This window comes from Otolemur garnettii, unplaced genomic scaffold (genome assembly GCF_000181295.1).
Source record: "Otolemur garnettii isolate 467f Iridium unplaced genomic scaffold, OtoGar3 scaffold00012, whole genome shotgun sequence".
Classification (NCBI taxonomy): domain Eukaryota; kingdom Metazoa; phylum Chordata; class Mammalia; order Primates; family Galagidae; genus Otolemur; species Otolemur garnettii.
In genome coordinates, this window is record NW_003852407.1 from 27,077,705 (window position 1) to 27,090,763 (window position 13,059).

General features: G+C 44.4%; 1 protein-coding gene across 1 annotated transcript in view; it reads right to left on the bottom strand.

Annotated features, from left to right (window-relative positions):
* Positions 1-6,032: 6,032 nt before the first annotated feature.
* LAMA3 (laminin subunit alpha 3) overlaps positions 6,033-13,059 on the bottom strand; it is a 245,007-nt gene continuing 237,980 nt past the window's right edge. Inside the window, exons 67-72 of the mRNA XM_012802016.2 lie at positions 12,723-12,863; positions 11,084-11,243; positions 10,522-10,652; positions 8,710-8,803; positions 7,401-7,520; positions 6,033-6,341 (exon numbers count right to left, since the gene is read on the bottom strand). Of these exons, the coding sequence (XP_012657470.1) occupies positions 6,196-6,341; positions 7,401-7,520; positions 8,710-8,803; positions 10,522-10,652; positions 11,084-11,243; positions 12,723-12,863 (792 nt within the window). The 3' untranslated portion in view covers positions 6,033-6,195. The remainder of the gene's footprint in view (positions 6,342-7,400; positions 7,521-8,709; positions 8,804-10,521; positions 10,653-11,083; positions 11,244-12,722; positions 12,864-13,059) is intronic.

The following is a 13,059-nucleotide window of genomic DNA, read 5'->3' on the forward strand; positions in this document are numbered from 1 at the left end:
CAAGGGGGTGAGAACTGTGGGAGACTGGAGTGTAACCCTGCCAGAGAAACGCCAGGATGAGGTGTAGAATGCATGTTCCAAGGGGGTGAGAACTGGACACAGACTCTCATGAGCCACTGCTGAAGGGATGTACCTGGGGTTGACACCCCACATGCTGACCTGCTGTGCAGGTAGGCAAAGCCAACTTCAACAGCCAGACAAAGGCAGGCCCTCAGGTAGTCAGGTGGAGGGGTGTGCGCTGGGCCCCAGCAGCATCTCCTACAGAGGTTTCTCCTTGAGTGAAACTCATCACGTGCACAGCAGCCCTATCCAACAGAGAATTTACTTCCTCCACTGTTTCCTTAGATTGCCAGCTCAGGAAAACTAATGCTATGAGTAGAACAGAGAACTTCTTTATTAGGTCTTTGGCTTTCATACTTTTGCATATTTGAATATTTAAATGTGTAAATATTCCAAACATTTCCTAGAAATAACCAAAACCATAAGAAATAACCAAAACCCCTGCTTCAGTGTCCTATTAATAGTAGTGACATTAACGGTGACATTCTCACAACGGTTTCACATTCATTATCTCATTTAACTCTCAGAGAAGCCTTGTGAAGTAAGGCAGATAATTGGTGTCCCTCAAATGTCTACACTATTTAAAACCCCATGGCAGAAAGGGTGCAGGCTTAAATCTCAGATAGAGTTACAGGCCCAAGAAAGCCAGGAGAGGCTCAGATTCAGGAGACTTCCAAGAGCAGTGGTTCTCCGCCTTCCTAATGCCGAGACCCTTTAGTATGGTTCCTATGGGTCGTGTCAGGTTGTCCAAGAGCATGGCTCCTGTCTGACATGGGGCTGGGGCGCACCTTCCTCTGAGTGTGGGAAAGTGGGAGAGATGGATTACAGGGAACCAAGGAAGAGGAGATCGATCCCCCTAGGAGGTGGGCTTGGCAGGCTGTCACAATCGCGGCTGGTCTTGGCTCTGAAGTCCCAGGACATGCTTTCAGCCTCTGACAGGGGCCTCCCCTCACCAGGAGCCCTGCCCTTCTCTGGAAAACATGGCTGTTCAGGATGTGATTGTAAGGGGACAGCACTGGGCTGGACGGTAGATAAGCTGTCACTTATCTTCCAGAATATAGACTTTACTTTTATAGACTTCGGAGGAAACGTATTTCCCAGCCCACTAACCATGCCCAGTGACTCCCCCAATACACAGATCCATTTTAACTGTCCAGGGATGCACAGCCTCAGAGTAGGAGGGGATTAAAGCTACTGATTCATAAGCAAAAGCCTTTCGAGCCACGTTTAATCGTAAGTGTGTGCTGTGCTGTGTGCATTCGCAGACCCTCAAGTGCTGCAGAAAGTTCCGGTCCTTTCCCCTCTGAATCTCTCGATTCTCATTTTATCAAGGACTTGATGTAGAGTAAAAATAAACCACACATTCAAAATTCATGGAAATAAAACCTCTGGCAATGGAAGGGCGCACTTCATATTCTGGGGTCATAGAAGCCTTTGCGAGCAAGGGAGAAAAGGCATTTCCAGTAAGTAGTATTCACCCTCTCGGGACCCTGCCCTCTAGCCCTACCCCTGAGGATGAACAGGCCTATTCCAATTTTGTCTCTGTTTTCCATTCTTAGGCAGCAGACATAGTGCTGCACGATTTCCATGATGAAGAATTAAGTTCTATCGTTTGTCAACAGAAGCAGCTGCCCCTTTCCACCGCTGTTATTAGCACCCATGTTGAGAAGAAAGAATTTCTCTTTGGATTCTCTGTGGGGCAGGGGGGTGGGAGGGATGGGGACTCCAGCGTTTACCAATTTAAATTCTGGATATTTTGTCTGAGATAATCCTTACAAAAGTTTCAATCTCAATGAAAGAGAACATCCAAGGTGGATGAAGCCACTGGCTGGACCTGTCCCTGAGGCCCAGCACTGCTGGGAGAACTCAGCGCACTCCGGGGGTATCCAACCTGTGACCTGGGGTTCCACGCTGATCTTTTGAGGCATGTTTTGCTTATCTGTGGTGTCCGATATCTTAAAAAGTACACATGGAACTTCTGTTTTGCTCATCAGCTATAGGTTAGTGTTTGTGTATTTTGCATGTGGCCCAAGGCAACTCTTATTATTTCAATCTGTGGCATAGCAAAAAATGGCTGGCACCCCTGAAAACCCTCAAAGGGGGCTTGCTCCATTCTGGAAACGCGGCCCAGGCTTGGCACTGGTTTGGAGCTCTCCAAGGGTAACTCATCCTGCAAACCTGTCTGTCTGTGGCTCAGCCCCAGTTCTGCAGGATGGATGATCACACTGCCCTTTCTCCCAAGTCATTGGGGTCGGGCGGGTTGCCTGTCACAGCCAAATACCAGTCAGCTGAACCTGCATCTCCAGGTGCATCTCAGCCTGCATCGTGGAGGACCTCTAAAAGCTGCCATGGTCAGACGGCTGCTGTTGCCTGTCTGAAGATGGTGGGAAGCCCTTGGTGGGCTCACATGCAGTGGCATCAGGGGATAAGGCCAGTTTTAAATGATTCTGAGTGCAAATGGATATAAACTATCAGGGAACAATTTGGTAACTCTAACCACCACCATTAAAAAGTTCATATCCGGCTTGGCACCTGTGGCTCAATCAGCTAAGGCGCCAGCCACGTACACCTAAGCTGGCGGGTTCGAATCCCCAGCCCGGGCCCGCCAAACAACAATGATGGCTGCAACCAAAAAATGGCCGGGCGTTGTGGCGGGCGCCTGTGGTCCCAGCTACTTGGGAGGCAGAGGCAGGAGACTCGCTTGAGCCCAGGAGTTGGAGGTTGCTGTGAGCTGTGATGCCATGGCACTCTACCCAGGGGGATAGCTTGAGACTCCGTCTCAAAAAAAAAAATAAAAAAAGTTCATATCCTTTGACTTAGTAGTTTTACTTCTAAGAATTTATTCTTAAGAAAATAAATAAATTTACATCCCAGAACAAGTGCCCTGAGAAGTGCTGAAAGGGGCGTGATTGATTTAAGGGGTACTCCATGTCCTGGACGCACCAGCTACACAGGGAGACATGCTGTTTCCAGGGCCCCATCTGCTGCTGGGACCAACATGGACCCAACAGTGGACCCATAGTGAACTGGGCAGTCACCTGTCTGTGATGCTACTGTCCTACTTAGTCTCTCCTCTGATGTCAGGGCCCAACTTGCATGAGCCTATAAGCCAAGAAGGCAAGTGTGGTACCATTTGTATGGCACTTTAACGGTTTACAAATGATTTCCGAGGTAGTTCAGTTGAGGAGCTATACACGTGCTTTTCAGAGAACCCGCAGTTACAATCTGAGAACAGCCACATGAAGGGCCTACTGTTTCCTCAACTGTTATTTCATCTGAGATTCTCTCTGCTGCTTCCTGGTAGCAGGAATTATGTACAGCAAAGGCAGATGGGCAGTTATTCTCCAAACTATCGCAAAATGAAGGAAACCTCTGGTGTCAGTCAGTGAAGAATTACCTACCCCTTCATGATGAATCTAGCAAGTTCTAGGTAGTCAGCACTAATGAGAAACCCCTTACATTCAGTCAGGCTGACACCAGGAACCCAGAATAGAGAACAATGCGTTTAGTGTCACCCTGCCAAAGCCAGGTAAAACGGCTGATTTTCATGTAGACTGATTTCCCGGGTGATAATTGCCTGCTGGGTTTTTCATTTAAAAATCATTATTTTAGGCTGGACGTGGTGGCTCACGCCTGTAATCCTAGCATTCAGGGAGACTGAGGCAGGTGGATTGCCCGAGCTCAGAGTTTGAGACAGCCTGAGACAGAGCCCAGCTATTTTGTGGTGGGTGCCCGTAGTCCCAGCTACTTGGGAGGCTGAGGCAAGAATTGCTTAAGCCCAAGAATTTGAGGTTGCTGTGAGCTGTGATGTCACAGCTTTCTACAGAGGATAACAAAGTGAGACTGTATCTCAAAAAAAATAAATAAAATATGGGCTGCACCTGTGGCTCAAAGGAGTCGGGCAGCGGCCCCATATGCCGGAGCAAGAAGCTTCAAGGATAGAAAAGCAAGCATCCCATGTACTCAATACTATTTGAAACTAGTAGATGAACAACTATAGCCCCACACAAGAGAAAATACAATTAAATTCAAGAAGGGGAAAGGAAGGAGAAGGGAGGAGAGTTAGTAAGCTCTCACCTAACAGGTATATGGCGCCCCTCCTGGGCGAGGAATGCAACTACACCTCAGAGTTTATCTCACAAATGCAAACAATGTGACCTAATCATATGTGCCCTTATATTAATCTGAAAATTTTTTAAAAGGTAAAAAAATGCTCACCATCTCCTGGCATGTATGAAGCAGGAACAAGGCGGAGTGCTGGAAGCCCTGATTCACTTGCCTGCAGTTGGGCTCTATGCTCGACCTTGAACTATACCATTTGTAAGACCTCAGTTGGTCCCAGAACACTGGGGCAAATCAGTATGGTGGTATATGAAAAGCCGGGAGGCCTATTTTTATAGGAAAACAGTACCGTTAAAGGTGCAATGCTGTCATTTTGAATGAAAGAAATGAAAGAATATGGGGGAACTAGGATTATTGGAAAAAAACTTGTTGAGGGGTGAATCTTTAAGAGGGAATCACTGCAGAATCAGAGTTGCAGCAATACTATTGCAAGCAAGTCTGAATGCTTAGTTTTACTTTAATTTGGTTTGACAATTTGAATAGGTAACCCCCTCGGGACTGACTGAATCGTTATGCATGTGTCAATCAATGGGAGGTGTGCATTCTCTAGAAGTAGTTTTAGGTTGTTTGGTTTTTGTTTTGTTTTGTTTTTTGGTTTTGTTTTATTTTAATACAGCCTTTTTAGGCACTGTCATGTAGTGTGGAAGATTTAACGGTAGCAATGCTAAAGAGTAACAATTTGAGGAGAAGGAGAGGGGACATTATGGGAGTGGTGGAGACTCAAATGTTGAACCAATTATGTTTTGTTGTTGTTACTGTTAGCTGTTGAATTCTGAATGGTTTATAAAGTAAACTAGCTGGTTTAATGTAGCCAGCATTCTGGGCAGGCAGAACATATTCATTCTTACTGTAAATTCTATTTGCTGCTTCCAAAGGTGATGATTTTTAAGCAGACATGTTCTATATGGTCTGTATTTTAGAATCTGGTGCCCAGCCTATATCAGAGCTTACCTACCTGGCTCAGCTACCCACCCTTCATGTGGGAAAATGTAATCCACTGTTTAACATGGCTAACCCTCTCCACCCTGTCCTAGCGACCTTTTGTGGATGTGCTGTTAAGATTGTCTTGCTCAATAGCAAGGTGGTAGCTCTGCTTTCATTTTAAGAAAGTGGAGGCTGAGGGCATTGTATCAATACTGCTACAACTCCAAGAATTTTTCCTGGTAAAATTAAAGGAAAGGTCTTGTTATTGATTAACCATTTTCTTATGCCTTGCTATTGACATATTCATGCTCTTTCTATGTCTAGTGGTTGAAAATGTTTGCGTTTGTTCATTCTACTAATGGTGTGATTTTGTTTCAATATTATTAGACTTGTAACATTTTAAAATGTATTTCATTAAATTTGGATGGGATGTATGTCTAGCAATACGAGGTACTTTCTAAACTATTAAGGGAGGGGTTATATCCCCGTGTTGAGGTAAGATGATGGTCGTTTAAATTTTGTAATTTTTTTTTTTTTTGGCCTGCAGGGATATTTTGTGTTCATGTGTCCAAAAAAAATGGAATAAATTGGCATTCTTGTGCCAAAAAAAAAAAGGTAAAAAAATGTATTAATACAATTAACAACGACCACAAGCCATTGGTTTCATGCTGATAAAACATATTATAAGTAGCATATTCCATTTATTTAACCCCATAAATTAGAACCCTTAACACACGTAGAAGTTTCATGTTCTTAAAGTGCTTTAAAAGATATTTAATTATTTTTAAAGTGGAAATAATGTTCTTTAAAAGACATTTAATATTTCGTGGGAATTAATATTACCAAAAGTGTTTTGTGCATATTTGAGTAACAATTTATCTTCTTCAAGAAATAGGATTTTATGTAAAGTACATATGTAGCACCAAATGCCAAAAGAATGGATGTCAGCGGTTGGAATTCCAAATTAGGTTTTCTATTAAACCCATCTGGGTGGTCTCTTGCATCCAAATGTACTTGAGTGGGGAAGGGAGGTGCATTGGGGAATCAGTGCTTCTGAAAGTGAATTTCCTTGCCGTGAAATGGCTTGAATTAGTGGTCAGGACAGCCATTCAGACTGACCACTCCCTGGACTTCCACAGCTTCAGTGACAGGGACAGCGATGTGGTTGACTTGAATATTCTTCAGGCAGCCAAAAAATGATTTCCACACAGGAAGCTTCAGAGTCTTCAAGTTGGCTGAAAGAGAAAAGACAGAAGCATCAATGGATAATTCATACCGTCCAATGAATGCACCCTGGGCTTAAAAGATATTGTCACAGGAGAGAGCAAAAGGAACCCTGTGTCTGTGCCCCCAGCCATTTCCTCCACTTCAAGCAGGCGTCCCATGGTCCTCTTGCTGTGATAAATCAGCCAGGAGTTCACTCTTCAAATTCTTCAGAGGAGAGTCCACAGCCCAAATCAATAGATAACTGTGGATTCTGATGCTTTTTTATGAGTCATGAAAGACCTATAAAATTAACAACCAGACTGAAGGACAGAAAATAATGGAGAAGGAAAAGGCTCTTTCCAGGCAAAATTCCAGTCTTGAACTTGACTACTCCATCCATCTCAACCTGTCTGATTCTCCCATTGTGGCCCCACAAAGCTTAATAACTCACCAGCAAAACTGCCTGGGGAGCAGAGACCAGTTTTTTCAGCTCCTTTCCTGATTCTTTGCGATACGTGTTTCAGACTTCTGATTTAATATAGCCTCTTAAGAAAGGCTTATAAATTATAGGCTTGGGGCCAGGTGTGGTGACTCACACCTATAATCTCAGCACTCTGGGGGGCTGAGCTAAAGGATCATTTGAGCCCAGGAGTTCAAGACCAGCCTGAGTGACAGAGCAAGATGCCATCTGTACAAAAACTGAAAGCTCCTCTAGGTGCAGTGGCACTGCCCAGCTAATTGGGAGGCTGAGGCAGGAAGATCACTTCAACCCAGGAATTTAAGGCTGTAGTAAGCTATGATCACTGCATTCTAGCCTGGGCAACAGAGTGAGATTCTAGCCTCTAAAAAAAAAAATTATGGGCCTTGGACAAGGGGAAGCAGTGGTCATGGGTCTGGACTGCCGTGAAATGTGCCGTTGTGTTTCCTCACATGCTGGAGCATAAGGGCCCCCCTCCACTGTCCAGCCAAGGGCTGCCCTGCTGCTAACCCATCAGCCAGAGCATCACATCTGTCAGGTTAAGAAGAAAATATCCAGAGCTGACATAGGGCAACACGGGCGTAGAAGGAGAAGTCAGGGCAAGAGTTACCTGGGACACCTCCGAGGTGCAGTGGCTCTTGAGTGCCGGCAGGAGGGAGGGTCAGCTGTCCAGCTACGTAGTTACTGTCTGTGTCCAGTTCCAGGTGCAGGATGTGTTGTTTCAGGGTGACTGGTGGGAAGGACTCTAGTTAGGTCTGTCACATGAGAGGAGCCTTGCTTACTGCTTCATGTGTATGCTATGGTGTTACCACTGGCTTCATTCTAACTCCTTCCTCCAGTGGGAACTGCTCACAGGAACTGGCTCAGCCTAGATATATATTCCACTAACTACAGAGCACCAGGCAGGGTTTAGGGGCTTCCACATCCATGACCGAATTTAATCCTTAATAAAATGAATTTGTGGGAAGACATGGTCATTCCTGTTTCTGGGATAGGAGACTCTGGCTCACTGACGAGCTTGACAAGATGGCTCGGCTAGAAAGAGGGGGATTCTGTGGCCAGAGGCCACGTCGATTTCACATGCTCTCAGCTACCTTCTAAGAAGACAATGAAAACTGATTCTGAAAACTGATGCCAATGACAGCACTTTTGACCCCACCATGGGAGCACGGTAAGGAACTTAGGCAACCGCAATGTGGGTAACTTGCAAAGTAGCCAAGAAAAGGCCACTTTTTACAAAAGATATTTTAGGCAATACAGGTTTATATCTCTCTAAACTAATATCTACAAGTTATTAATGAAGTAACAGATTCTATCCAAGAGAAAATGCTTCTTCTCTACTCGTTGGTTTGTCTAGATAGTTTGCATTAACACTAAACGGTTTTTGAAAACAACCCACAAATAAGCCTTAACAATACACTGGTAAGAGCAGACCCTTCCTGAATACTAAGCATGTATCAGACGCTGTGCTAAGTATTTTACACACATTATCCCTTTAAAGTTTCACCATCCTAAAAGATACATACCATTTTTATCTCCATTTTACAGATGGGGAAACTGAAGGTAAAGAGCCATTAATTCAACTTGCCCAAGGCCACACAGAGTACAGGATGGAACTGAGATATGACCTCTGTTCTTTCTGATTTCAGAGCCAAAATCTAAATCACAATGCCATATTATTTTGAAAACTAGCATAGCTTGTCAGTTTATTCCACAAACCAACAACAAAGCACTCAGTATGTTCGGGGGAACTGGAGACAGCAGCCATGAATTCTACAAGCATGGCCACAATGGAGAATGGACATGGTGGCCCGGTCAGCACTATGACAGATGGGCTGAGGCTGCCTTTGGGATATTCACATCAAGAGGTAAAGGGAGCCAGTTCTAGTGCACAAATAAAGGGCTACTAGACATCATACCTGCCACGGAGTGCCACTGTCCATCACACAGAGACTGCTTCGGTGTGACTGATGTTGAGATCCCACCTGCCCCACTGTCCACAGAGGCCGTGACCTGGAACACACAAGCATTTATTTTCCCATTTCCTTCAGAAAGGCAAGTGGAGCCAACTTCTTCTGCTACCTTCCCCCCCAACCCTGGCCACACTGACACCTAAGAGCACATCAGAGACTGATCCCCCTTCAGTCCCTGAAGTGGCTGCCAATGGCAATGAGCCTACCCTTCCTAATGTGAACCCTGCCCCCATCATCCCTACTCAGAGATTACTGATCCACATGGCAGAAGCCTCCTTAACAATTGAGACAGGGCAGTGGCTCTATTTAGAAAGACTTGTGAAATGTGGGAGGCAAAAATTCTGGTAGAGACCCATACCCTGCTGCAAGGCCAGCCAATTATAATTCCATGGATGTATTACTCATGGAGAGGCTCTTATCCAAGACACTGAACAAGTTGACTGATTGTGTTTGTACTGGGTACACGTCAGGGGTCAGGCACACGTCAGGAGTCAGGCACCTAAGTGGTTTTGTGCAGAATTCTCCTGCATTCCCACTTTCTAGGTCAGGGTCTCCTCCAGAATCTTCTAAGGGTTGAATCAAGGAGAATGCAAAGAGAGGACTAAACTAAGTCCATTTATTAATAATTTACATTTAATTTGCATGCAGCTAGATGGTGCAGCCTATTCAGGGGTAATTTTCAAGCTAAGCAATGTCACTGCTGTCATGAAGGTCATCGGGTCTTGATTTTGTTTTTTTTGGTTTTTTTGTTTTTTTTTGATTTTATTTTCTTTAGAATAATTCCTGCACAGAGTTTCACAGGAAACCCTCTCCAGCCCCTCCCCTTTGAAAAGCCAGAATTGTCTCAAGCAACTTTGCAAGCAGATGGTTGCTTGCTTCTCTGGGCTCCCAGAGGTCTGCTCAGACTTAATTAAAGCCTATAACTTTAATAAAAAGTGTTCTAGGAGTTAGGACCATTTTAGTTTCTTCCCTTCACATTTAATAAACTGTGGGAGGATGGAGATGAAAGAAAACAGGACATTATCACTCTCTGACTTGAGGCCTTTAACTGTGTCTTCCTGGAAGAACCTGACTTTAAAGAACCTTTGTGGAGAAGGAAAGAGATCTAACTGGGTGGATGAAAATAAGATCTTGACCCAGAGCTGTGAGTGTCAGGATGAGTGAGGCAGAAGAAGGAATCCAGGAAAACCAAAGGCACAGGGTGGAGGCCCCGGGACCGGTCCAGCTGCTGGGGACAAAGCCTGAGGAGTCGTGCAGACAGAGTTAGGGGACCCAGAACCGATTCAGTGGACACAGGGCCATGGCATAGGTGTGGACAGCTGGTGAAAAATCTAACTGTTAATTCTGGTACTTAAAAGTAGAGAGGGGGTGAGGGTGCAGGGAAGGAGAGAAAAATGAACATCTAATGAGTAGATGGCAGTTTCTATGATCTCGACAAAAGCCTTAAAATGTAAGAATTATTAACTCCATTTTACACATGAAAAGCTGAGTTTGAAAGAGTTTCAGTAACTGTCCCAGGGCCATATAATTAAGTGGTGGAATTGGAATTCAGGCCAACTTGTTCGAGTTTTCCCAGTTTTAAAGATGAAGAACAGAAAACATGATGATAACATTTCTTGCTAAAGGACAATGGTAAATTAGCCCTTAAATACAAGACTGGACTCCGTTCTCTACTATAACCTTCATCTGCTATGGTCTCCAGACATGGAAGCCGGCTTCCACGTACCCCACCCCCCATGTCATCAGACTCCTATGCACCTTTCCGGCTTCCATATAAACACATAAGTGCTTCCCGGGTTCACTTCCGATGTGGATTAGGATTCCAGTGAGACTTCTTGGGCGAATGCTGAAAACAAGCTTGAATTCTGGCCCCAACAACACAGAGTTAGCTTTCAGAAGAAAAACAAAAATAAAAACAGAGGATCACAATTCAATACTTAGAGAAAAAGAAAAAGGATAGAGTTCTTTTCTTTCTATCTTTCTTTTTTACTGGAGACAGGTCCTTGCGCTCTTGCCTGGGCTAGAGTATAGTGAGGTCATCCCAGCTCACTACAACTTCAAATTCTTGCACTCCTCCTGCCTTAACCTCCAAAGTAGCTGGGACTACAGGTGCATGCTCAGCATGCTCAGTTAATTTTTTTACATTTTGTAGAGACAGAATCTTATTATGTTGGTCAAGCTGGTCTCAAACTCCTGGCCTCAACCAATCCTCTCACCTTGACCTCCCAAAGTGTTAGCATTATAGGCATGAGCCATGCACTTGGCTGGGGACAGAGATCTTAAGACTCAAAGGCATAAACTCTACCAAACAGCTTCTTACCCAGGATGACATGACCTCCTTCTTGGGAGAAATAAGTGCCTTTCTCCAAAGAGCCACCCAAGCAGGGAGATACCCCAAAGCTTGCGGAAGGGGTCTCCAGGGGTTTTAAATCCAGCTGAAAGTTCTTTAGGCATCCCACAAAGCTGTTTGAAGGGAGGCTCTGCAACCAAGTGGAAAAGAAAGAGTTCATTACCCTCAATGTCCAGAAATGCACGAGTAGTCAAGGTTAAGGACATTACAGCTTGTCAGCAAAACGGGGCAGGTAAGTGGTGTCAGTCTTCCTGCTTCAGAGTTAGATGGGCCTGAGTGTCCATTTTGCTTCCTGCCCTCAGTGCCAAGAAAATCCTGTATACCACATGTATGGTGGGTGGTCCAAGTTTGAAGGGGTCACCGTACCAAGTAGAGCATATGCAGGAGGACAGAGGCAGTGAGGGTCTCTAGCTTGTGCTGGAATAGCTACAGGGAGGGCTGACCTGACTCTGGTCCTCGCAGACACAGCTGAAATGGGAGAAATTTCCACCCTACACATCACGGATCTCGCTGCCTCTTTGCAGGTACAAACCCTTTCTTAGAGTTACACGAGTCGGTGTGATAACTTAACGCAGGGCAGCTGACAGGAAGAAAGAGGCCAAAATGTTCCAAAAATAATAAAGTGCAAAACATCTCCCCAGGTTGTTGGGTGCAGTGCATCCGAGTTAATACAAACCACAGCGTGCACTGTCAGTGGGCTTGGGTGGCGCCCCGAGCCTGCCTGCTGCTGGCCTGGATCAAGGGCTCCGCACCTGGGCCAGGGACAGACTTCGGGGAGTCTGTGTTCTCCTATAGTAGATACCAGCTGTTTCCCTTATGTACATTGGCCTGGGGAGAAGGACCATAAATTTCACAAAATTCCCCCCAAAATTTATGAATCACTGAATAAAAGTCACAAAGTCCCTTTACCATAAATAATTTCAGAATTCTGGAATTCTACTGAGAGATGTCAGATAGGGTAAATTTAAGAGAAAATGGTCAGTGGTGAACTACTGATTGGCTTCGATTTGTCACATGTCACAGAGAAGAACGTGTACCTGAAACCAGGCTCAGACTCTCCAGGCTGAGCCATAATTTAACACAACCACCTTTGGTGTATGTGGCTGGCACCATAACCACTGTGCTACAGGCACCCAGCCTTCACGCTTATTTTTTATGGCTACCTCCCATTTAGGGCAAAGCTATCAGGTATCTACTTACAAGTGGGAGAAAATGATCCTGTAAAAGCCCATTTGAATTTAGTAGTGAGTTGATGGCAAGCAAACTATCAGGTCAGTGTCTTAGCCAGCTATGACAAAGATGACGCAGGTAGCAAAACTTTAATCAAAAAATCTGTCTACAGCCTAAATCTATGTTTTTGTGTTCCCTGGAAGAGAAGCTAAAAGATTTGTGTTTATAAAACTGTGGAGAAGCTCTATGTCTCAATCTGCACCTTAAAAATGAAGGCTTTAGAATGATCAATGGGCATCTTCTCTGTGGGCTTGTGAACATTAATTGGATATATAAAAAATCATGTGAAGTATTTTGAGCTTCTTTAATATCTCATATAATTATGATTGGAAATAAGGTGAATGGTTTTTGTCCATGGCTTTAAAGATTAACTATTTACCTTTGGTTTTCCTGCAGGAGATGATCCCAGGTAAACCGGTGCTTGGAGGCTGACAGTGGAATTTCTGGGTAAACTTCCTTCCTGGGCCCTCAGTCCATCCACAACCAAGTGCCCCTTTTCTCCTTCCTGCCCAAACATCACCTTTGGAAAAAAGAAAATAAATTATAGAATTATATTTTTACCTTTGGCAATTGGTGCTATATTTTATTAGTGATTAAAAGAATTAAAAAAAAAATTTTTTTTTTCTGCTCCTTCAAATAGCTTTAGAAAATCAGAGATTGTTCTCCTGTTATTACCATCACCATCATTTTGTGGTATGTTAGATTTTTTTTTTTTT